Genomic DNA, 25,703 nt, shown 5'->3' on the forward strand with positions numbered 1-25,703 from the left:
TTCTCAAGTTTAATGTCTGAATACAAAATAACCCGGGATCAGAATTTAAAATATTCAAAAAAAAAGACAAAAACCATAAATGCAAATACCCTCTGACCACGCTCTCCCCCTTCTACAGACCTCATCTACCCATCTTATATCACAGGCTCCATTCTTTCTTTGACTATCTCTGGATTCACCAAACAGCCAGCACAGTTTCAGCTTGCTCTCTTGTGGCCAACATTAGAGCTACAGTCATCCTGGTATTTTTCAGTTCCAAGGACATTCAGAAGTTCTTCTAAAGCATGACAAGTTTCCTCAAACTACAGTCACTTCCAGCTGATCCTAGCAAATGAGTCAACTTTGAAGCCACAATCAAGTTAGCATGGCTTACCATGTTACCAAGCATCAGCTTAGATACAGAACTGAGTACATACAGATTTCTAACCAACAGCAAAGTATGGACACTTGGCACTGCTAAGCCCCAAAGCTATTACCAGTGCTACCCTGGACCTCTCACATCCGTAAAGCCATCAACATAAATGTACTGCCAACATCTTGAAAAGAGAGGTCTTCAAGACTGATAGCAGTTTTCAGAAGGATGGCCTAACATTTTCAGCATGCTTTTAACAGTCTGTCAGAGCTTGAGCTTGGTTATTTGAGGATACGGTTTTGGTCATGTGTTTGCCAACACCTCATGGCAACTTCAAATATTTTCTGGCATCACTAACGACTTCTTGTTTTATAGCTGTTTACATTGCTTGTTGGGTAATTTGTGTTATTTGGAATATTTTAAAAGATCCCCGATGTTGAAAAGGTGAGGACTTAAAGACTTTGAAATGTTGCTTAATACTTTATTAACATTGTGTCAGGCATTATTAACCACTCAAAATTAGTTTTATGCCAGAAATAGCTCAGAGCACCTGAGCTAGGAGAAGCAGCAGCAGATTGACCAGAGGTATCATTGAACTACATTGCCCACTAGTTGTCAGCCTGAGTCACCTCACCACCTCTCAGAATAGTGCAAGCACACCACAAACAACAGAACTACAGCAGCCCTGAGATAAAGTTGAAATAAGATGTCACAGCTCTGCATGGGGAGATAGAGGTGCTGACCTTTTCCTTTGTTGAGTTTTAAGCACAGTTGTTCTCATTGTGGGTAAATTCAGGAGTAATCACATCACAGGAATCCATTCATTTTATAAAGGACTTAACAAAAGCACACTCCATATCAGTAGAAGAATCAGCAATTTGCAGTAACACCAGAAGTTGAAAACATTCCACATTCACTATTATGCCTCAAGACCTTTATCATCATTCTTATGAATCAACCAATGAAACAGTCTCAGGAACAAAGTGATAATTTTTGATTAATAAACATTAACTGTATTTATTACTGAACATGAAAGGGATCATCAGTATAGAAATTACACTTTGACTACTGGGTTACTGCATCATCAACCTTGTAACATATCAACAGCAAATAAAACACTCAAGCAGTAGAGGGTTGGGAGGTACTCAGATTAAACAAATTACTCCACAGAACAAGAGTCACAAACTACAAAGCACTCTGAGAGATAGCATCAAAACTGTTGTATGTGATGCAGGTACACATATTTCTTCTCGAATTTCAAGAACAAGCCCCAGAATCTCTTCAATCCATAGGCAACAGTTCCCCAGCAGCTTCAGTTAATCTGCTTTGGGACTGCCAAAATCACAGAAGCACTGGTACACTGCAGAGAAAGCCAGATCAGCTACCTAACCTGTCTCACCACATAATCCCACAAGCAGCCATGCTGATGCAATGGTAGAGGCAGAAGTGTATGGTTAAAGGTGGAGGGAAAAGACTGGCCTTTTATGAAACTGTATCCTCAGTTTCTCCTTCTGTTGAAGGCAAGTAAGAATCATAGAATGGTTTGGGTTGGAAGGGACCTTAAAGATCAATCTAGTTCCAACCCCCCTGCCACAGGCAGGGACACCCTCCACTAGACCAGGCTGCCCAAAGCCCCATCCAACCTGGTCTTAAACACTTCCAGGGATGGGGCATCCACAGCTTCTCTGGGCAACTGTGCCACTGCCTCACCACTCTTAACAGTAAAGAATTTTTTCCTTATATCTAATGTAAATCCCCCCTCCTTCAGTTTAAAGCCATGACCCCTTGTCCTATCACTCCATGCCCTTGTAAACAGCCCCTCTCCAGCTTTCCTGTAGGCCCCTTCAGGTATTGAAAGGCTGCTGTAAGTTTTCCATGGAGCCTTCTCTTCTCCAGGCTGAAGAACCTCAAGTCTCTCAGCCTGTCTTCACAGGAGAGGTGCTCCGGCCCTCTGATCATCTTCATGGCCCCCTCTAGACTCACTCCAACAGCTCTATGTCTTTCTTGTACTGGGGACCCCAGAGCTGGATGCAGTACTCCAGGTGGGGTCTCACAAGAGCAGAGTAGAAGGGGAAAATCACCTCCGTGGACCTGCTGGTCACACTTTTGATGTAGCCCAGGATACAGTTAACTTTCTGGGCTGCAAGCACACATAAGCATAACATTTGCAAGTTACCATGTTAAATATTCTTATAGCCAAATTGCCTTTTTTTTCATGCTTCTATAGGTGCCAAAATCCTTATTGTCTCTTTACCACTACCAAAATTCCAATCAACATCACAAACATTCCAACCAAACTCATGGATACCACCAAAACAAGGTGCAATCTTACTCATAAGCTCTAAGTATTATCAAAATACATAACATATTATGTGCGCCATAAATCACAAAGCAGCAAGAGTCAACACTCCTACCTCACTTATTAAAGCAGCAAATATTTCAAATAACTCATGGAGAATTGCAAAATATTTGTAGTACAGTTAGTAACATAAGGACTTCTAGGATTTTATTAATTTCTATCCCAACTGAGCTCTTGAGTCTTTAGAATAATTACATAATATTTAAAAAGAGGCAAAGAGATAACACAAGACCAAACAATAACTAATCTTCCTATATCAATCACCTTGACAAAGTTTTACCCAAACTCCCCAGTGATATCCACTAATACTCATTAAGAAATATATGATCTATTTTCCATGAAAATCAGCAGGCTTCCAATTTCCTGAGATAAGTGGTTCATTCACCAATTAACTTAGTGATCAGAACATATCATTCCTTTCATAATTAAATCAAACTACCTTTTTTGCTCTTCATTGGTGCTACTGGAAGACATTTTTAAAACCTTCTTGTCACAGTAATTGGCTCCTTATACCATTGCTCAACCTAAATTTATTTATGACAGCAAATCATGATAATAATATTTGTTCATGTGCTATGATCATCCTGCCACTTAAACAGGTTCTCCCCCAACATGTTTAAAGACAGGAAGACAGAGATCATTACTGCAATACATCTACAGTAGAACAGAAGAAACAAAGAAATAAAGACCATCCTACCAAAGAGGAAAACATATAATTCTATTATCTGTAAGTATTCTATAATTCATATCTCCTCCAAAATAACTTTATTATACCTTATTATTATACCTCTCATACCTCCTCTGGAATATCTCCTCTTTAAGCAGTTTGCTTAAGTCTATTTTAGAGCAAGCTGCCTGACTGTGGCCCAGGGTCCCCACCACACCAAACAGTTCCAACACAAAGCACGTCCTTCTCTTTCCCCCCCCTCAGCTTCCAGCCCTCATTCCAGGCAGCTTGTTCACTTTGGCCTTGCCAATGCCCTTGCGGGCAAGGTGACAGCTCACCGCGAGCACCCGATCCCCGGGCAGTCATAAGGCCCCCACAGCCGGCGGGCCGGTACCGGGAGGAGCGAACCCTTTTATCCGTTACCGCCAACGGCTGCCGCGGCAGGTGCGAGGGCGACGGCCCCGCCCCACCCGCTCGCGCCTAACGGCTCGCGCGTGCTCAGTTACGCCTGCTGGTTAGCGCTATGCGTGGTCCTGCCGCACGCGTGCGTGCGCATGCGCTGTGGTGGTTCCCTGCTCCCCGGGGGAGGTAGCGCGCGTGGGGCTGCTGCCGTTGCCGGCGCTGCGGCCGCCGGTGGGTTTGTGCGTGTAGTCCCGGGGGGATGTCGGGCCGCCCGCCGCGGCAGGAGGAGGGGGAGAGCGCGAAGCTGCGCCACAAGGAGGAGCTGAGCCGGAGGGTGAGCTGAGGTGGCCTGCTGCCGGGAGGGAGGAAGGAGAGGGCCGCGGTGCGGCTAACGGCGGCGCCTGCGGCCCCGTTCCCCGCGCGTATCCTTGCGGTGCTCTCGGTTTCGTGGGGAGGGCTGAGGCACGTCCAGGGCTGTGCTGCCCGGGGGGGGGGGGGGGGGCGGCGGCGGCCCCGCGAAGCCTGTAACCTCGGGTGTGATCGGCGTGGAGCAGAGGGCGAGTCCTGTCAGGACTGGGGCTCCTGTGGTACGGGGCTTTCGCGGTAGGGCTCGGAGGAGAGCGGCTGTCGTGTAGCCGGCTCTTGTCGGTGCTGCTGTTAGCTCTCTTGTCAAATTGTTTTTCTGGTTCTTAATGCTCCAAGTTGAGCTTGAAATGTCAGGTGAGTCGCAGTGAGGTTTTTCTCTGTAGTATCAACTTAAGCTGTATCTGTTCAAGAAGTTCCGAGGGATTTTAGTCACAGAGGCAGGCACTCATAAATCTGCTCTGTTTTCCGTGGTGCCAGTAGCTTTGTTTAGTATGAAATCTGTCAAGTCCTATGGAACTGCTTTCTCTCAAAAAATGACTTCCCTTCCTTATGACCATAGTGTATGAAAGTACTGGAATTCTCGATTGCCTGGGAAGCCATAAAGCTTAGGACATAACAACATTGCAGATCGTAATCTCTTTTATACTTAAGTGGCTGGTTTAGTCCATAGCAAAAGATGACACTGCTGTTTTGTCTCTGGGAATTGTAAATATAAGATATTGATGTAGCTGCTGGAAAAGCTGTCTTTTCTATATGCCACGTTCAGTTTGGCTAACCAAGCTCCGTGGCAGCTTTCTACCATTGCACTGATTCCAGAAGACACAAAGGAAGAACAAAGAAAATGATATTGTTTGTTTCTAACAAAAAGCGTTATGTGTTTGATGACTAGATTTTGTTCTATTTGTTGGCTTTTATGACAGTCCTCTTGATTGCTTTTTAGCATTGACAGCTGTCATTGTAAAAGCAAATGGGAATACCTGCCACCTCTGCCAGTGCAGTTGAACAGAGCGGTAAATCCCACTAAGGAACTTGGTGCAAAACTCTAGAGCTGTAGAAAGGCTTCCATGGCTTTTAATACAGTTTTAGGGGTTTGGGGTTTTATTGGTTTAATTTTGAATCTGGAGAATACCTGTGATTATAAGGTGTATTGTAGATATTATGCTAAATTTTGTTTTCTAAAGTTATTTGGCGGTTTTTGTTTGCATATTTTCTTCTGGGGAAAAAATGTGATCTCTGATTATAAATAGCTGGAGGTACTCTGACTTCCCAGTAGTGATTGCTTTCAAGGGTAGGAGAAACATCAATCCATGTGTCACACATTTCTAGAGTGGATATTTAGTATTTCATTTTATATCTACTTCCACTTTGTCTTCAATGGTTCATTCACAGAACAGCAGCTATATATGCATGTAGCTGTCTTAAAATATCAGTAAGCACATTCACCACCAGGATTATAAAACAGTCGTTTATTTTTAATAATTAAATTGAAGTGCATCTTTTGCCTTTCAGATTAAAGAGCAGAAGGTTGTAGTTGATGAGCTTTCTAATTTGAAGAAGAACCGTGTAAGTATTTACAAATTTGCTTGTGACTGTTTCATTTTAGCATCAGAGAAATAAACATAGAGACAAGAGGGGAAAAAAAAAATTGGAGCATGCTGTTTTTAATTTGTTTCTGTTTTAATTTGTTTAAAATGTATAAATGTTTACAGATTTTAGTACAGATGTGTGGCCTGCTGTTATTAGAATAATTTGTCTTCCAAATGATTTGATTATGTACACTTGCACAGTTTAACACAGTACTTTGTTGGGGGGTTTTGCCTTTTTATGTTTTATCTGAGTTATTTCATTGAGGTTTTGAGTTGATCAGAAGACTGCATGAGATATTCTTACTTTTCATGTGTATGTGTTTTAAAATAGAATGTGACCTCTCGTGTCGGAGGAAAAGAGAAATGCAGAATAGTCATGGGTTGATCATGAAATGGTTTTGGTGATACGGCATCAGAATATTGGTGTTGTCAGGGCAGAAGTTATCCTCCTGGCATAAAAGTGAAGGGGTATCTTGGTGAACCTGCATCAGCTTCTGCTGCAGTGTGGTTGCCACAGTTTGTTGCTTTGATTTAATGCGGCATTGCTTTTGTTTTACAGAAAGTTTATAGGCAGCAACCTAATAGCAACATATTCTTCCTTGTAGACCGAACAGAAACATTATCTCAATGCAAAAGTAAGTTTGCAGTGTAAAAGTTGATCAAATAGTTAACTATTTAAAAGCTGTATTTGTAGCTGTTGATGATTTCAAAGGTATATTAAAATGAAAAACTGCCAACTATATATCAAATGGAAAGTAGACTTCAGACACAGGCTTGTTATTCTGGGTTGGATAAATGTGAAAATGTTTCTACTGGATAGAATCATTTAGGTTGGAAAAGACCTTTAAGATCATCAAATCCAACCATTAACAGTACTGCCAAGCCCACCACTAAACCACGTCCCTAAGCACCACATCTACCCATCTTTTAAATACCTCCAGGAATGGGGACTCAACCATTTCCCTGGGCAGCCTGTTCCAGTGCTTGACAACCCTTTCGGTGAAGAAATTTTTCCTAATATCCAATCTAAACCTCCCCTGGCACAACTTGAGGCCATTTCCTGTTGTCCTATCACTTGTTACTTGGGAGAAGAGACCAGCACCCACCTGGCTACAGCCTTCTTTCAGGCAGTAGTAGAGAGCGATAAGGTCTCCCCTCAGCCTCCTTTTCTTCTGGCTAAACAACCTCAGTTCCCTCAGCCACTCTTGCTCTTGGTGGTCTTGGCCACCTGGGCACACTGCTGGCTCATATTCAACCAGCTGTTGACCAACACCCCCAGGTTTTTTTCTGCTGGGCAGCTTTCCAGCCACTCTTCCTGAAGCCTGTAGCATTGCCTGGGGTTGTTGTGACCCAAGTGCAGGACCTGGCACTGAGCCTTGTTGACTCACATGTGGTTGGCCATGGTCCATTGATCTAGCCTGTCCAGATCCCTCTGTAGAGCCTTCCTACCCTCGAGCAGATCAACACTCTTGCCCAGCTTGGTGTCATCTGCAAACTTACTGAGGGTGTACTTGATCCCCTCGTCCAGATCATTAATAAAGATGCTAAAGAGAACTGGCCCCCGTACTGAGCCCTGGGGAGCACCACTTGTGACTGGCTGATGTAACTCCATTCCCCACAACTCTTTGGGCCCAGCTCAATATATATGGATGTGATAAAAGAGCAAGTGCTGAAGATGGAGGAGGAGCAAGAATGTTTGCCCCATAGAGGAGTTGCTATTCTCAGTACCCTTTGAGAAGCTGTATAGCGCTTTGTCCCTTAAAAAAAAATAATTAAAAAAGTCTAAAAGTTGCATGGGATGAGTACAACGAAAATAATGACACATTAAACTGGAGGCTAAGCTAGAAATCTTTAGGTAGTAGAAAGAATGGATCTGTGGGATTATGAAGATAGGAGAATGGATGATAAAGAGAACTGATGATTGAACAAACATTAGAAATGTATAAATTTATTTTCTGGAATGAAAAATTGCAACTTTCATTTTCTTCCTTTGATTTAATAGTGTTGACGTTTTAATTGACTGTTCACTTTTCTTATTACTACAAATGTGTATAGGCAATAGTTGTTCATTCCTGTCATTCTTATCCTTGTAGTGTGGCTTTTTTGGGGAGGAAAAAAAATCATAATCTTTGTATAATTAAAGAGGAGTAAGCCACAGTGAGCTACATTTGTGTTACATCAATACTATAGCAATTCTGTTACTTAGCGTTTCATGTTTATCTCTTTAATTGAACAAGTGGCTGGAGTTACTCATTTCTTGGATATACTATTAAACTTGTCTACTCATAAACTTACCAGTTTATAAAACTGATTATTTGTGTATTTTTCTCTTACATAGATACATTAGATGAATTAAAGAAGGCACATCAGGAGATGGAAAATTCAGAAAAGACTAAAATCAAGAAGTAGTCCATCTGAATTCAAAGTCACAATGTGTGGTATCTGTTGCATTGTTACCTTGTGTAGCCAGCATGCTATTCGTGATTTCTTTAATGAAGACATACTCTGCTGTCTTAGAAGAAGAGGACCAGACAGTAGCCAGCAGTTGATAAAAACTGCATCTGATCTCTCTTACGAATGTCTGTTTTCTGGCCACGTACTTCACTTGAGGGGACCGATGACTCCTCAGCCTCTGCAAGATGCCAATAACAATATTTTTCTTTGGAACGGAGAAATTTTCAATGGAGTGCATGTAGGAGATGTAGAGAATGACACTGAAGTAATGTTTCATCATCTTGCACTGTGCAGTACTGAAGTGGACATTTTGTCACTCTTTTCATCACTTCAGGGTCCGTGGTCTTTTATTTATTATCAAGCATCTAGACACAGTTTATGGTTTGGTAGAGATTATTTTGGTCGTCGTAGTTTGCTTTGGCAATTCAGTAATGAGGTTGAGAGTGCTTTCTGTCTTACATCTGTAAGTGTTTATTCTGAATCAGGTAACCAATGGCAAGAAGTCCCAGCATCTGGAATTTTCAAAATTGATCTCAAAGCTTATGCAACAACTAAGTCTTTGTCTTTGATATTGTTTCCATGGAAGTACAGCTGCACAGAGAAAGCAGTTGAAGAAATATTCAATAATGTTCTGGACCAAGTTTCAAAAGACTTACCAAACCACATACCTCTCGTGATGAATGAATCAAAATTATGTCTCAGAGCACCAGTTATCCCCTTAAATAAAACAATTTCTGAAGCTTCTGGTCAATGTCCAGGCACTAATATTAGCAATGTTATCCATATGGTTTCTGTAGAAACCCTTCAAGGATTTCTTGCAGAGGAACACAAGAAAAAAATAGTCCATCAATTTATTGATGTTTTAAGTGAAGCGGTGAAGAGACGGGTTTTATCTCTCTTTAGAGATGAAGATCAGAAAACAAGAGAAATTCCAAGCATGTCTAATAGGAAAGCACACGTTGCGGTGCTCTTTTCTGGTGGCATTGATTCTATGGTTATTGCAGCCCTTGCTGATAAGCACGTGCCTTTGGAGGAACCAATTGATCTTCTCAATGTAGCTTTCATGATAAAAGAAGAAGCTAAGCAAAAGAGTACCACTAAAAAACATAGCAACCAGCAAGTACAGTTTGATTTGCTTTGTCCTCAAGAAAGTTATAAAGATCTTGATCCTAAAACCGGTGCTCATTTATCTTGCTTTGATGTTCCAGACAGAATCACTGGTAGGGCAGGACTGAAAGAATTAGAAGCCATTAACCCTTCAAGAACCTGGAACTTTGTGGAAATTAATGTTGTACTAGAGGAATTGAAAAAAATGAGACGACAATGCATTAATCACTTAATTTATCCACTGGATACAGTCTTGGATGACAGCATTGGCTGTGCAATTTGGTTTGCTTCCAGAGGAGAGGGTTTTATTAGTAACCAAGGAGAACTGAAACCATATAAAAGTCCTGCAAAGGTACTGATTGTTTTCTGCCTTATGCTTGACCTGTGAAGGTAAAAACAGTTCTGTTTCAGAAATCAACAGGCATATTTAATATTCATAAGGCTTCTGAAATTCAGTGGCAGAACATAGAATAGTTCTGTACTGACAATCTTTGTGTAATTCTGGAGTTAAAAACTGCATTCAGTTCTTTTGTCATGTAATGTGTATGGCTTTTCAGTAAGCTTGAATAAGCAACAGTGTGACTAGGAAAAAAAAAAACCAATCATTTTCAGTGTTTCAACTCCAGTAGTGGGTAACTGCTATTCAGTCCAAACTGAACAGGTTAACAAATTTAGAGATAAACATTAATGAAGTATTAAGTAATATTGTTTCGTGGCAGCATCCCAGCTTTTGTAAAATTACTGGCTTCTTATTTAGGCGTGCTATTAATGTGACAAAATAGCAAATAATAATGGCAGAAAAGATGACTACTTGGAATTTTTTGTAATTAGAGTCTGATTGAATGGCAGAACTACAAAAAGTAGTTCTTTTCTTTTTGTAACTTATTTTCATGTATGTAGTATTAAGCAAAATCTTTCTAGTAACTAGACAATTTTCTTGGGAATTTGATTCTTATTTCTCATTTCCTGATGGTTTGTGTAGGGAAGAATAAACTGTTGAATTTCAGGAGTTTGCAGTCCACTATTGCCTTTGCTTTTTGAGGCTTTTATTACTTTTCTACTAATAGCTAGCTCTCAAAACCACAAAAAAACTCAGCAAAAAAAATCCCAACAAATGTGATAGTTTGCTTAAAAACTACTGCTCTAGAACACAGTTGATTTAGTTGACTGATCTACTTGAGGATGTGCATCTCAGATTGCAAAACATACAAATTCATCTTAGGTCCAGAATATGTTGAAATGGGTCATGAGTTAATAAAACATAAAGTGCAATTGTCATTCTCCCATCAGTTACTTACTACTGTGCGCAGGTCAAAAATTGGTTGACCTCTAGCTGGTGTCAGATAAGTAAAACACACTTGACTGTTTATGTTAAGAGACTTCCACTTTTATAGTGAATTGCTGTTGAAGGCACAGTAATGGACCAGATGTAGTAGTGTTTTTCTCTTGATAACATTTTATGTGCTTATTGAGTAGACTGAACAATATGACAGATTTATTTTGTGTAATACAGTTATTAACTCAGTAGCTGGTAAATTAATAATAATCTGGGTGTGCATGCAGATGACTATTTAGAACCTATGACATACTGCATAGTGCGTGGCAACAACTGTTTTGATAAAGGCTAGTGCTTAAATGCTGTTTATTGTAATAGAAACTAACAAAAACATTCTTCAGAGATGATGGTGGTTTTTCACCACCACAACGTTATTTTGGTGGTTTTTCCTTGCATTGGTGGAAATATTTGTGTGTACTTTTAGGTCTGATTGTGAACCTACTTCAAGTTTCCCATGACTTTATTGGGAACTGTTTCAAGCTTTGCAAATGTGTAAGGCACATACTGTCATGATAGGTATTATATTTAGAAGATGTGTATTAAAGTTGCTCTCCTTAAGATGTAATTAAACATTTAAGATCTGTTACATACTGTTAGCTTGCATTGATATTAAGAAAGATTTCTTTTATTCTGTTTTCTTAGGTTGTGCTTACAGGAATTGGAGCGGATGAACAGCTTGCTGGGTATTCTCGACATCGTGTTTGCTTCAAAAAACATGGCTTGGAGGGTCTGAATAAAGAACTTGAAATGGAGTTAGATCGCATTTCTTCTAGAAATCTTGGTAGAGATGACAGGATTATTGGTGATCACGGAAAAGAAGCCAGGTATTGTTTTAACATGACGCAAAACTGGTTTTGCCAGTTAGATTCTGCTTTTAACGCTCAAAAAGAAAGTTTAATTGAAACCTCTATGCATTTTATTGTCTCTCAGCTCAGTTGCAGTTTCATTAACGTGTACTGTGTTGTTCTTTAGAAAGTGCTCTGTAGTACTGTGGAAGAGTTACTTAAAATTTAGCAACCTGAACATTGCATTTCCATCTGGAAGTTTTAAGAAGCAGCAACGGATGTTGAAATAGGTGAAATCAAGTCGGTTTTATCGTTTTAAGTGGAGCAGTCTTCCACACAACTTCGAAGTGTTTTGATGTGGTCATTTGGGGAATGACTTTGCAGAATGACAACATAACATAGAAGCCACGTATTCCTGTCCATGCAATAAAAGCATGGTAATACCCTCTGCATTTCCTGGCTGTTAAGTTAGCATAGTTAAAGAATCATTTTCTTTGTGTTTACTTCCTCCATGCTAACACCAACTTGCAAAAAATTCCTTAGGTATTGTCCAGTAGCAGAGGCCACTTGGTGCATGCAAGGTCTTTTCACGTGATCTTTGTTCCGGTGTTTTTCCAAATCTGTTCTTAGTTGTACATTTCCAGTTTAGCAAAAAACAGTTGCAGTGGTGGATTGGCAATGGTGTTAATCATGCTTGTGATTAGATGTGAATGCCTGGAATTCAGAATGTTGTCAGAATTTGTTGTGTGAATATTTTTGTTTCAAAGATACAGTGTAGCTTCACACAGTATTTTTAAATATTTAAGGTTATCTTGAGAAGTGTTATTTTAAAAATTATCTTGCTCTTCCATTGTATTTTCTGATTTTCTTCATAATTTTTGTTTTGTATAAACCAAACATTTTTGATGCTTGTTCTTACTCTTTTCTTTGTTTGAATTTTGAACACTTCCAGGCTTCTGAGTTTAAACATCTTCTATTATGCTTTCTTTCTCCAAGACAGTGTAACTGCTTTGGAGACTTGCCTCTGCACTGTGACACTAACATTTAAGGTACATCTAGAGTTAGGAATTGACACAGACTCTGAAGTCTTTGCACGTGGTAAAGGGAAAAACCAAGACTATTTATATGAAGTTTTTAAAGGATCTTCCCCCATGTATATCTTTCCTTTAGGTTTCCTTTTCTTGATGAAGATGTTGTTTCATTCCTCAATTCTCTGCCCATCTCAGAAAAAGCTGACTTGACTTTACCTCGAGGAATTGGTGAGAAATTGATTCTGCGTCTTGCAGCCAAGGAGTTGGGCCTTACAGCCTCGACCATCTTGCCGAAAAGGGCTGTACAGTTTGGATCTCGGATTGCAAAACTAGAAAGCAGCAGTGAAAAAGCATCTGATACATGCAGCAGACTGAAGTTATTTTGAGTAGATTAGTTATAAAGCTACATCTTGAGATGTTGCATTTATCCTATATGAAAATTCAGTAAATCTTTGCAGTTTTCTTAGTATGTTTGGTCTGGTTCTTTTACACACATGAACATTATTATTATTGATCCTCAAAGTAAGAGATGTAGATGTGTACTTGTACTAGAGACTCACTATGAATGCATCCTCAGCAGGGAAGGGAATAGTGGGCTCTGAGGAAGAGAGGATAGCCAGAGATTGGCTTTCTCATTCTTCCTAACAAATGTCAGTGTCACAAAAAGCGTATTGAATCTGTCCAGTATGTCACGTATATTGAATTCAGTACAGCAGATTTTCCTCTGTTGTAGAACAGGGCTGGTCTTGCAGGTGTGCTTTAGGAGAGGTTCAGGCTGTGAGGTTATGGTTTTAGAAGGGAGATCACGGTGAGGAGCTGGCCTGGGTTGCCAGAGCCAAAAAGAGCTGAGGATCTTGGGCCTGTCGCCTCTTAGAGATCTGCCCTCCTTGTCCTTTCTTGAGGAACAGACATCCCACACACTCCCTTGGTGTTCTGGGGCCATCCTGTTCAGCCTCCCAGTCCTTGGCCAGTTCTGCAGGGCTGGCTTGGTTGGTGTTCCGCAGCCTGGGGCTCCTTCTGCTCCCAGAGAAACTGGGAAGCTCCCTTCAGGCTGTTCTTTGCCCCTCGTTGGCTGCCCTAGCTTGCTTTCTCTCCTTTTAACTTTAGTTTTGCTACTTTTACTTCTGAAGTTGCAAAGCATTCATTGTGTACTTCAAGGAAGATCTTTTTTAAACAAAAAAGGTGTGTCAAAAAAAAAAAGCACTGTGGGTGAGTATGTGGATGCAATCATGGGGTTGAAATAGAATGAATGGACTTTCTCTAAGGAGAAGTTTGAATTAGCTTGTTTTTCTAATTGTGTATGGAAGGATTGCAAAGTTAATGTAATGTAAGAAAAACTGTATATGTGCTCTCCAGTGTTTTTGGTATGGTTGGAGCTTAGTACTCAACATGCTACCTTCCAGTTCTAGCTTTTATTTTTGTCCAATTAAGTAGAGAAAGGAAAAATCATACCAGGAAAAAAATATCGATTTTCATACAAAGCATAATATATCTATTCCTACAAAGTATCTCTAAGGGTGTAAGTAGGTTTTCAAAATAATTTGTCAAGTCTGTAAAGAAATATTTATTACAAAAACTTAAGTTTCAGACTGCTTCAAAGCACTGGCAGATTTCTTACTCGTGCTCTGAGGAAAATTGACTTCGTAGTACCTTACCCTGGGATATTTGCAAAAGTTCTTGCATTAATTCTCTGAAGCAAGTGGAGACTGGACCAAGAGGAACATTAGGCTGACGAAATGTGACTATTCTTCATTATTTGTTATCTCTGTAGTAGTGTTGCAGTATTCCTAGAAGTTATGTGTCACCTAGAAAAAAAAGTTGAGCTTTTTATACCTATGCAAATAGTTTCTTTTCCAAGCTAAGAGGCCTTTGATATTTAGAGAAACATGAGAAATAATTTTGGAAGCCTTCTAAATAGTTTAGGATAGTAGAAAGAAACAATATAATTTCGTGGTGGCAAACTTTTCCATTTATCCAGTTATTCATAAGAAATTAATTTATTGTTATTATTTATGGTACACATTATTATTTATAGAGGTCTTTGACCAAATGTTTGGTTCGGGGGTGGGGGGAGGGAGGAGAAGACGTTTTAAAATACTTGCTGTATTGAAATCACATTCTATAATATTTTAGAAGAACCTACAGGAATGTTACTGTCTTTTAATCTTGTCCTTAAGAGCTTTATTTTTTCTTGCAAATACTAGTATAGTTCTTGATTAAGTATAACTGTCTCTCTTTTTTTGTTAGCCTAAGTATTGTATTTTAGAAACTGAAGAATATTCTCGAAGAATACTCAGGCCTGATAAAAACATTCCCTAGAGCTGATGATGATGAGGTAACCTACTTGTCAAACTTAGTAGCACAGAAAAATACTAGTGCCTTGTTTGTGAAGTCTGACAAAAGTAAGTAGCCAGAATTACTTACTACCACGTTCTCTAGTTGGCTGTCTTCAGAAGATGACATCGTGCTCAGTAAAGATTCGCAGTCAACTGCTGGGCCAGCTAAAAAATTTCTGTATCCAGGCAGCAACTTTGCTAGCACTGATGGATTCAGATATGCCCTTGTATTATTAAGTCGTCCATCAGATTTTGAGAGAATTGGCTGTTGAATTTTGCTGTTTAAACCTTCCATTGGTTCAGATGCAATTTATCATCACAGCACTTCTCATCAACTTCCTCCAGCTTACGTTGATACAAAATTTGGACAGATTTCAATCAGTGTTGATTACATGGCAGAAGTCTGGGGCATATATACCCCAAGATAAATGTGTTGCGGTCTTTGAGCTCTGGTGCTCTGAAATGAACTTGATACTGATGGGAAAACCCAAACAGAGGGAAATAGTTGTTTGAATTTTTGTTCAGGAGGCGAGTACAAAAACATTCCTATTACAAAAAATACCCCAACCTACTATTGTATGTCGTTTATACATGGCATTCCAACAAGCTGGGATTATTACTCAAAAAAATACAGATCGTTGGATCTCATGCAAAATCATATGCTGATAGGAAATAGTGTAAAGTAATGCATTCCCAAAAGAGCTCAGCTTCCATTGTGGTATTTAAGTGATTGGTCAGGTTTTCAAAAATCCTCAGTACTCTGAAGCATTCTTTAAGAATAACAAGAGCTCCAGACTTCTGAATTCCTCAAAATACATCTCTAATTACACATGCATATATTTTTCCTAACATTTTACATAGTTTTATTATTTGCCATGTCTGTATAATTAAGATTTAAAATTAGTTGCTTGCTATATAATATATAAGGTGGTGTTAGAGACAAAAGAATCTTTCTAACTAACATATAACTAATAATTCCCCATGTATTAATAAAACCACTGTCAGGTTATATATGCAACAGCAAAGTGCATCTGACATTCATTTTTAAAACTGAAGAATAATGCTTACATTTAGGTGGTACAAACATATTTTTATGGCAGGATACAATAATGTTATAAAAGGTTTCATTTGACCTTGCAGAGTTTTGTACTCATTCCTGATTTGCAGGTCTAGTTGATAGTTTCACTAACGTGATTTTGAAGGAACCTGTGATGAAAATGTGAATGAAGATCCAACTTAGAATCCAAACAGTACAGAAATAAACCAGTGTGTGTTATGAAATATGCTGATAATATGCTATTTAAATTGACACTTGGCACTACACAATTTGAGCTACGTGAAAATATGTTTGTGTGGTAAATAGGTTCACCAATGTGATAAGATCAGCAGAGGCCCATTAGGATACAATAACATACCAGACAGCAGTGGAGGTTAGCTCTTCAGTAAAAGCTTCTGAGGAAACAACTGGAAAAAATCATAGCTATCTGCAGGAATATAGAGTATCTCAAGTTAATGAACTCTGATTCCATTTTTACGGGGGTTTAAAAAGATGATGGAAATCCCCAACTTAAGTAAATGTCTTCAGCCATATTCTAATAAGAAAACTGTAAATTTAGTAATTTTTTAAATTCAAATTTGACAGATGTTTTTGTATTTTCTAGATAATCTTGTCAATTTTTAACATTTAAATGATAATGTATTTATATATTTTATATATTAAATACTAAAATAACTTTAGTGTTTTAAGTTGTCATATTGCTATTTCTAAAAAAGAAAAAAAAAACCCTCACATCTTTTTTTTTTATATCTTGTGGAGTTAAAACTGAAAGAGAACTGCCACTGTTTAGTAGTGTAGTTCTTGTTGGGGGTTTTTTTGACCAAATAACAACATTTTCAATATGCACAGAATGAGTAATTTTATGTCCATGGGGGAACTGAGTTTGATGTTGGTACTCCATCAGTAAAGGATATTCATGATTCTAGTTTGCTGATGTATGCATGTGCATGTCTTTACAGCTAATAAAGTACGAGAGAATATTGTACTTGGTTAAAATTAGCATCAGAGACAAGGAAAAAACCTGCTTCGTCCAGGACTTAATAGGTTTGTCTAGACTATGCTGTTGCTTGGTTATCTAAGTAGTTCTTACAGACCAGGCTAATACAGAGTTCAGTAGTTACTTCTCAAATGACTATGCAATGAGAATATTTGCTGCTAATACTGAACTGTTCAAGCTGGCACAGGATACCTTAATCATAAGGACAGCACTGCCCTAAAAAAAGCACAGGCTTTAGGTGGCATTTCTGAATAGCACAATAGCAGCCTGAAAAATGATCAAAACAGATTCACCTGAGAAGGTATAAACTATTCCTCGAGGGATGCTTCTCATTAGATATGGGTTTAATTTGCTGTGACGTGTGCATATGATCTGTACAAAGAGGCAAAGCACTTGTAAACATGAAATGAAATAAAAGTTGTACTTCAGCCTCCATGTTTGCCAAACACAGGTAAAGCTCGTGAAGCTGCAATTCTATCATTTTATTGATGTAAGCAGTCAGGTATTGATGTACGCTATCCTTACAGCTGATTAGTAACTGTTTTCTCATAGGCTGCTTGTCATGCATCGGGCTATAAGGCTTAGTTGTTCAACATGGATGTGCCAGGTAGAGAACATTAACCCTGTTCCAGTCATGGAATTTGGCGGTAAGAGGTAAGGAATGTGCATACATAGTAATATAGATGCTATAGCATAGTCTTTAAAATAATAGATGTCCTTTCTGATTTCAGATTGGCATTTACTTAACTGAAATTGCTGAGTATACTATGAGAGAAATAAAGAAAAAATGTATTTTGATTCCAGTTTATTTTTTTTAACAGATTAAACAACACTATCAAATATTAGTTAAAGTTCTGTACATGTAGTACAGTTGCTGGCAACATACAGGGTAGCTGGCTAAATATTGAGCAACTATTTATTTTGTATAATGCAGTTACTTTTTCTGTAAATAGTGAAACAAAAGTTCTGTAAAAACAAATGAAAACCAGCATTGTTCATCAAAATGACACGGGGTTTTTTAAATGCTTTAAATTCAAGTATGTGAAAATATTCTTACAAAAGCAATATAAAACTAAGGTTTAAATTGTAAACAAGCAGCGACTGTGGAGTTGTGGGGTTTTTTCCGCTCATTTGAACACTGTAAAACTTTAAAATGTCCTACAGGAGGCAGTGGTTGTATTATTTCATGTAAGAAAACTGCTCACCTTGCTATAGATACATTAAATTCCAAGTAAATATTTTCAATTGTACTGACTACTCTAAAAGTTATTCAGACATACTTCATGAAGATAGAATGTCAAGGTGGAATTATCTTTAGATTTAAAATCTTACCAATTGTTTGACTGTTAACAATTACTGAATATACTTTAAAAACAAAATGACTTCTACAGTGATCTAAACTGATTACGTTCTATGGGTTTTAATAATACCCAGAAGGTTAACAAGCAGTGGGGGCAAGGTGTATATACTGTGTGCATTGTAACAGCGTAGGCCTGCAGGGGATCTCCAGAGGTCATCTAGTTTACAGCCGCGTTCTGTGTGAAGTATTTGCAGAGCATTCCAAGTTATTTTAATACATAATATGCAGCGATTGAGGAATCTGTTCCAATAACTTACATGCTCACATACTTCGCTTCTTTAAAACAGAAAGCTTTCCTAACAGTTTTTAAGCCTTTTCTGCAACTTAAGCTAAATACTTTAATCCTTCCTGCAATGAAGAACAACTGAACGCTGGTTTTATAATACATTTGAATAGACTGAGTTCTTCAGTATATCACCTTCATTGTTTTAGTCAGCCTCTTACTCTGCAGGAAGAAGGCTCAACCCTGTGCAGTTCTTGTCTCTAATGTGTTATTCCTATAATAAAGACCAAATATATGCCTCTCTTAGCACTATACTGTTGATTCATATTAGATTTGATGCCATTACAGTCCTACAAATCTACCTCATTATTCCTAGCTGGTATCTTTTATTTGCTTGTCTAAGTATACTAGTCTACTGAATTTTATTTTGTTGTTTGTTTTTTAAAAAACCCAAAAAACTGCTTTCAAAACAGTATAAGCTGCAACTTCACTACTTATTTTTGTGGTTGAAAATGGAGAGCACAAAAAGAAAAACGTACAGAATGAGACACTGAAACAAACCTTTCAAGTCCTTGTGCACTCTGTAATCACAGTTTATCAAAAGGCCATCACTAACTAATCATTGAGCACCGATTTTCAACCGTGTAATCTGATTTACTAAGACAGACCAGGAAATTGTCATAATAGCATTTCTAATTCCTTGTTACAAGGCATCTCTACTTAAATATTTTAAAAAGTCTTTAATATAATTACGTGGGGCATTGTTCTCGTGTACTTGTTTAGGAAGAGCTTTAAGTATTTTTTTGATTTAAAAAAATAATTGTTTTTGCTGTGTATACTCTCAAACACGTAATTGAGATGAGATAAACATAATAGTGATCTGTTAACTGTATTTGTAATATCAGGCAAGAAAGTTTCTGTGGTAGCAGAATCAAGCTCTCTGGTCCAAACAACAGTAGTCTGGGGAGGCGGGGGACTTACTGGAACCACTCCACCTCCAGTTTACGGGAAGGAAAAAAGGTTTTGGTCACTGTTAGTTTCACAAATTCCAGTCTTTCATCTATGTCGAAATCAGTGAGCCAGACATATAAACACAATGCTGGATAGGGCCTATGAAATATGATAGTTACATTTATTAAATGATCTATTACTTGGCCAAGAAGATAAACTATTTATTGATACAGATAAATCACTTTACCAAAAGATACTTGTGGTTGAAATCCCATGAAAATGAGACTCTAAAAATGCTATGTAACAAAATGTACATACTATGTACTCTTCCACTGCTTTCTTTCAATGAGTGATCTTCAACTTCTTCCAAAAATTAAGTATTGGCAAAAAGAATGCACGTTCTGTATTAGTTTGTTACATCTTGCCCTCGAGTTTAAAAAAAAAACCTAAATTTTTTTTTTAAAATAGGCAAATCCCAATCACTTGGTTGTATTTAAATGGAGGCAATTTTAAACACATGCATTATGAATTAGAAAACTCTTATTAAGTCATCCAAAATACTTGAAGTATTTATTCCAGTAAATACTTCATTGCAATGAAAGATAATGTAAATACGTATTATACTGATTATCAAAAGGCAAGGTCAAATAACCCATTATTCACATCAAAACTCAGAACTTGCATTTGAAGAGCTTGCTCACACTGTGATTAGCTTTACTGAGATGTTTGGAAAAAAAAAAAAGGAGAAAATTAAAAGGCACTAGCCCTATACCCCAAAATTTTAATTTTATATAAGAATAGGCTTCTCACACCAGCAGCAGAAAGTTAGGTACTGCTGAAATTCAGTTGGATTGGCACCGTTAACACTGAGATCTTCTTGAAAATCTGTGCTCTCTCATCTTGACTTTCTGTAACTTTTCAATCATGGAAGGTAGGAAATTTTTTTTTTAACTTGTATAAATTATACACCTTACATGAATAATATGCTGTTAAATAAAAGCTAGTATATATGTAATAAGGTTTGTATAAGTTATAAACAATTGAGATATTTTCATTTGTGCAAGTTTATTAGAAAGTGCACTTTTAATTTTTTTAAATTGTTTTCATACCTAGATATCTTAGACATTTGTGGAACAGTAACTAGAATCATAACCACACAGCATTTATTTCTCTGACAGGTGATTTTCAACACTTGTAAACCAAGTACCGTCAGTAATTTGTAACAGCATTTAAACAGTTTTTATTGAACAATTTATAGTTGTATTTATTTTACTAAGTTACTTTTTAAGATGCCAACCATCGTATCTTCTTTTTTAGTTTTGGCACCTTAATGGAATCTTCTTCAACTCTTTTTGAAATATCAATTCCAAGGGGAGCTCTAGAAAATAATAAAATTATGTATCTGTTAAATAACATTATTGCCATATTGCACAGATGAGCAAAATCACAGACCTATTGTTTTATTTAGATTCTGATTTTAGTTGATAATTAATTTTACATCTCACTGATGAATGCAAGACACACTAGAGATTCACAGGTATCTCTTTCTGTGATGATCTGAAAGAATGTATAGTCTACAGCAAAAAAAACTTAGTATTTTATTATTTATATTCCTTTATTCCTATAGAGCCAGTCTTACCTAACAAGTCACTGAAAAAAATCAATATTACCAGTTAAAAAAACCCAGTACTATATGTTACATAGGTATGTGTTAAATTCTTTTTTTTTTAAATTGATTGCTCATTATGAATACACAGTTTAACTTGGAGCATTTTGATTTATGTCTCCAATGACCGAGAAGTTAGGGGGAGTGTCTCACAGCTTAACTTGCTCCAGTTTTCCCATACCACAATGGTATTAAGGAAATACATAGAACTGTTAGGACGTACTATTATTTAAGTTTCTGAGCCAAACCAAACCTAAATGCCAGACACGATCATTTGTATTTCACACCTACATTGAAAAGGAAGTGCTGGTAACTTTTAAAGCTTATATACAGTGCAAAGACACTCCTCATCAGCTTCTGCTCTTCTTTTTAGTCTACACCTCCTTCCCCTTTCATTGACCATTGCGAGTAAGTGAAGAAATAGACTGTGAACAAATTGAGTCACTCACTTTGGTTCATAGCGGATGCCATCAGTACTATGTAAAACACCAAGTCCTGCACGTAACCTTTCAATGCCATTCCTAAGCAAGAAAACAATTATGTAAAAACGTATGTCGTAACTACCTGAAGATGTGTGTGTGGTTCAGTCACCATCAACAGAAGTTCTTGACTCTGAAGTCAACTTTTACATGATAGAAACACATGCAAAGAGAAACAACTCTTACCATGCAATCATAACACCATTATCAGTGCAGAGTCTTGGAGGAGGACAGAGAAAAGCAAAATCATTTGCATCTGCCAAAGTCTGTAGACCTTTTCGGATGTACTGATTACTTGCAACTCCTCCCGATACAACCTGACAGCAGTTTCAAAAAGAAAAAAGGCATTAACTCAACAGTACTGATGGTCACACTCAACTAACATCCTATTTAAAAGAAAGTTATATCAGATGAAGTTCTGAAGACAGCAATAAATAATGTATTTAAATATTAAAACATATCTTTGAAGATTAAGACTTATCAGAAAAGAGTATAAGAAGTGAGCTTATTATGCTAAAAGAGATTCCTGAATAAAACCATGTCATAACTAGAACAGCTGTCAAGTATTGGCGAGCACTAGGTCAGATTATGTGGCCTAAATTGTTATGGAAGGTCAGATTAGATGGCAAGAAAATCTCTTTCTAGCTTAAAAGCAAACCATGAAAGACTTCATTGTAAATACTTATATGACTGTGACTTTAGTCCTGGTATTTTAATAGTGTAATACATACTGACATCTTCCTCACCTGTCAAGGGAGAAAGTACAAGGCATCTGCATCTGCAAATGATATTATGCAGTCAAATATAAAAAGGAAAAAAAGAATGTATACCCACCAAAGTTGCATTTTTTGATGATAATATGTTATTTTTTATGCAGAACAGCATGGCTCGATATGTCCGCTGGATAATATGAACAGCCACTGTGTGCTGTACAGCAGCAGCAATATCCTTAACACAGGATAGGATCTCCCCTTCTTGAATACCTATAAAAATGTATGATCAAATTCCTGAGTATAGGTCGTCAAAAACATAGCTTATATCTGACTTTGTTTAAAAATACCTTCTTCTTTTTCTTTTTGTATAATGGCTTTATTGACAAGGTTCTGAAGTCCAGAAAAAGAAAAATCACAGTTACGATATTGTTGCATGGGAAGTCGGAACGTGTGCCGTTGCCGGTTTCCAGTTTGAGCCAAGTGCTCTATCGCCTTCCCCCCAGCCATGCTGTGGCACTCTGGGTGCTTTCTTAAAGACAGTCTTCTTGCTACCTAAGGAGATAACAAACAACAGGCTTGGGATAGAGCACTAAATTAATTCCTCCTGTAACTGCATTGTTGTATTGTAGTCCACGGAGTAAAATGACACACCACAAAATCCCATCCAATGTGAAATTACGAACAGGGCACGATAAGACATAAGCCAGCTGGATTATTTTTTTTCCCCTGGAGTAATTAAAAATGCATTTCTAGAACAATTTGGGCAAACACGAGGATCAAGGAATTTTGCAGGAAACATTAATTACCCAATTTTTATGCTATAGGAAACACATGTGGACTGCCATACTGTATTATCAGATAAACAGGAACAAAGTTTGGTTCAACTTTCAACAACCCCCTTTCTGACTCCACTCCCCCACTTTTTTAATTCATACACACAAATACCGTTAAAAACTCTGCTTGTGTTTGAGAAAAAACTAGGTGACCACTATTACAGATTGTACTCAGTGACCCAGAAATCTTAGATTCTGAAAGCCAAACCAGGCTTTTCAAACTGTGCAAAAAAACTGGTGAGAAATGTTTTAATATGTATTGCTTTAAATGGGACAGTATCCTTTAAAATATCACTATCGATCTTCTCAAATTCATACAACTTGTTTGTATAATGGGTGTCAATGAAACTTCCAACACCAGTTTTGGTTATGTTATCTATTTGCTGAAAATATAATCAATTTACATATGTTACAACTGATGCTATGCATAGATTTTTAACAGCCTTGTGTCTTACATCTACAGTACTTCAAAACAGACAAAAGAAAACGTTAAGCAAAGCTCATATTGCACTGTGTTACTGTCCTCAGGCTGATGATAATACTACCATTATGTAGTAGAACTGCAATAGAAAGAAAAAAACACCTAGATTCACTTATGTTAGGAAATATTACCTTATCCAGCATGTCACCTGGTGCTATGTCTATTGACTGCCCAAGCAGAAGGAAATCTGCAACTCCTTGTGCTACTGCCAAGATACAGTGGCCTCCAGAGAGTAAAAGAACTAAGAAGGGAAATTCCACGTGATGCGTGAGTCTGATGGTCAGCGCGTGAGCCTCCATGTGATGAATGGGTATGAACGGCTTCTGGTACCTGCCCACCAGGTTCAGGCTGTACTGCAGTCCCACTTCCAGGCTCAGCCCAAGGCCTGGTTTTACTGTAGTTGCAATAGCTGAAAGTTCACGTACAGAAACTCCACTGAGACTAAGCGCCTCTTTTACTACTTGCTCGATGTTTTCTCTGTGAAGTTGCTGTGCCACTACGGGAATTATTCCACCTGCTCTAGTGAAAACAAAGAATTAGAATACATTTGTATTTCATAACAGATAGGATGGCATAAAAATAGATTTCAAACACCTCAAGGTTCAAACAATAACCTTGCCGTATCCTGCCTGTTTCCTTAGTACATGCCCAAATGCCTTGCTTGGTGTAGAGGGCACCCATGCACTGAAGAGAGTGTAACGATGACTGTGAGGTCAGAAAAGAATGTAACTTGCCCTTTTTTGGTGCACATACCTCTTAAATATATCTCAATGCTGTTCCAAAACAACGTCTGTAACTTAATATTCACAACCCCTCACTTGTCAGTTCATGTGCTCAGCCACCAATGCCTATATTTGATTAATTCTCCCTTTAAAAAATAGAGACATTTGGTGGTTTTAACAGTAATAACGATTTCATCCTTTATTTGAGCTAAATAAGTAATCTGTCTCTTTTTGAAAGAAATTACTGGAGGAAACTTGTTAAATGCACAGCATTTCTTTCTTCAACCTTAGTAGTATCTCAAGCATGATGTGGTGTGGCCCAAGAGACAGGTCTTTACAGCTACCCACGTACTGTGTTCTGGAGAAGACTTTTATGAAGACAACATTACAAGTAAGAACAACAATAAAATCATTATTAAGGCAAAAGCCCCCAAGAGAAGTATATTCTTACTGCAAATGGACTTCCTTCTGACAGTGCAGCGCTTCTCCCAGAACACTGCCAGCCTCATCCACCACTGCAGCGCCGGTGTCATCGCAGCTTGTCTCTATTCCCAGGACTAGTTTCCGAAGATGCTGTTTTCCAGAGTGAGCAGAGCTGCTTCTCAGCCATGCAGCTCGGCCGTGTTTAACTGATTTCAAAAGGCTTTTGGCAATGCTGTTCATTGTTTAAAGTCTATCTGGTACTTATGTCTAGAGAAGAACTGTACAGGTTATTATTACTGGAGGGTTTTCAAGTGCGCGGTTTGATTTTCTGAAGGGGTGGTATTACTTTTAAAGTTACAAATGACCACACGTGACGTTCAAGACCCTAAGGAAAAAAATAAATAAATAAAGACTTGGGAGCTAATGTCTTTGTTTTACCTCAGTCGTGCTTCAAGAGCGCTCTCCCCCTACGCCTGCAGCGTACGGCAGGAGGGCCACGAAGCACCAAGACCACCCGCACCCCGCAGCAGAACCGCGCCGAGGCCGAGCCCGCTGCTGCCCCGGTGCGCTGCCCGATTCCCGGCCGCCCGCAGCGCTGGCTCTCAGCACCCTCCGCGCTGTTCATCGCCCAAGGCTCGCTTCCAGCCCCAACGGCCCGACGGAACCGCCTCACGCCGCGGGCGAGCTGCCAAAGGCCGAGGGTGCCTCCGCGGCCGCTTCTCGGCTGCCCCGCCGGGCGCGGCCACGCTTCTCACCGCGCACTCGTATACCCTTGTATCGCGATTTATCGCCGCCTCACGCCCCTCGCCCTCCTCCTCTTCCCGGCGGCACGTTTCCGGACAACCCCGCTCGCCTGCTGCGGAGCGCCCTCCGACCGCCGTGCCGGGCCCAGCGCCCACCCGTGCGGGGCCGGGCCAGGCAGCGGCGCTCCCCGCCCACCGGCGGGGCACGGGGCGCGGCTCCCCGGGGCAGGCGCAGCCGTGGAGGGAGAGCGGCCGGTGGAACAGAGGCTGCGCT

At 38.8% G+C, this 25,703-nt stretch overlaps 3 protein-coding genes across 6 annotated transcripts; 2 read left to right on the forward strand and 1 right to left on the reverse strand.

The window, feature by feature from the left end:
- The first annotated feature begins 3,934 nt into the window (after positions 1 to 3,934).
- On the forward strand, positions 3,935 to 12,912 carry ASDURF (ASNSD1 upstream open reading frame). The gene is made up of 6 exons (XM_075756152.1): positions 3,935 to 4,114; positions 5,656 to 5,709; positions 6,292 to 6,367; positions 8,071 to 9,645; positions 11,272 to 11,453; positions 12,585 to 12,912. Exons 1-4 carry the CDS (start codon positions 4,040 to 4,042, stop codon positions 8,139 to 8,141), a joined length of 276 nt encoding a protein of 91 aa, XP_075612267.1. The 5' UTR covers positions 3,935 to 4,039; the 3' UTR covers positions 8,142 to 9,645; positions 11,272 to 11,453; positions 12,585 to 12,912.
- ASNSD1 (asparagine synthetase domain containing 1) lies at positions 8,164 to 12,912 on the forward strand. The gene is made up of 3 exons (XM_010298886.2): positions 8,164 to 9,645; positions 11,272 to 11,453; positions 12,585 to 12,912. The coding sequence occupies exons 1-3, from the start codon at positions 8,164 to 8,166 to the stop codon at positions 12,829 to 12,831; spliced, it is 1,911 nt and encodes a 636-aa protein (XP_010297188.1). The 3' UTR covers positions 12,832 to 12,912.
- A 7,503-nt stretch (positions 12,913 to 20,415) lies between these two features.
- OSGEPL1 (O-sialoglycoprotein endopeptidase like 1) lies at positions 20,416 to 25,518 on the reverse strand. Of its 4 annotated transcripts, none has more exons than XM_075756162.1 (7): positions 24,715 to 25,518; positions 23,802 to 24,060; positions 22,575 to 22,779; positions 22,349 to 22,497; positions 21,701 to 21,831; positions 21,485 to 21,556; positions 20,416 to 20,747 (listed from the first exon to the last, which is right to left on the reverse strand). In XM_075756162.1, exons 1-7 carry the CDS (start codon positions 24,924 to 24,926, stop codon positions 20,654 to 20,656), a joined length of 1,122 nt encoding a protein of 373 aa, XP_075612277.1. In that variant the 5' UTR covers positions 24,927 to 25,518; the 3' UTR covers positions 20,416 to 20,653. The 4 variants fall into 4 exon arrangements, with proteins under 4 accessions (XP_075612277.1, XP_075612276.1, XP_010303241.1 ...); XM_075756161.1 differs by having other exon boundaries at positions 22,349 to 22,488; positions 23,673 to 24,060; XM_010304939.2 differs by having other exon boundaries at positions 23,673 to 24,060.
- Positions 25,519 to 25,703: the final 185 nt, after the last annotated feature.

This window comes from Balearica regulorum, chromosome 6, assembly GCF_011004875.1.
Source record: "Balearica regulorum gibbericeps isolate bBalReg1 chromosome 6, bBalReg1.pri, whole genome shotgun sequence".
Lineage (NCBI taxonomy): Eukaryota > Metazoa > Chordata > Aves > Gruiformes > Gruidae > Balearica > Balearica regulorum.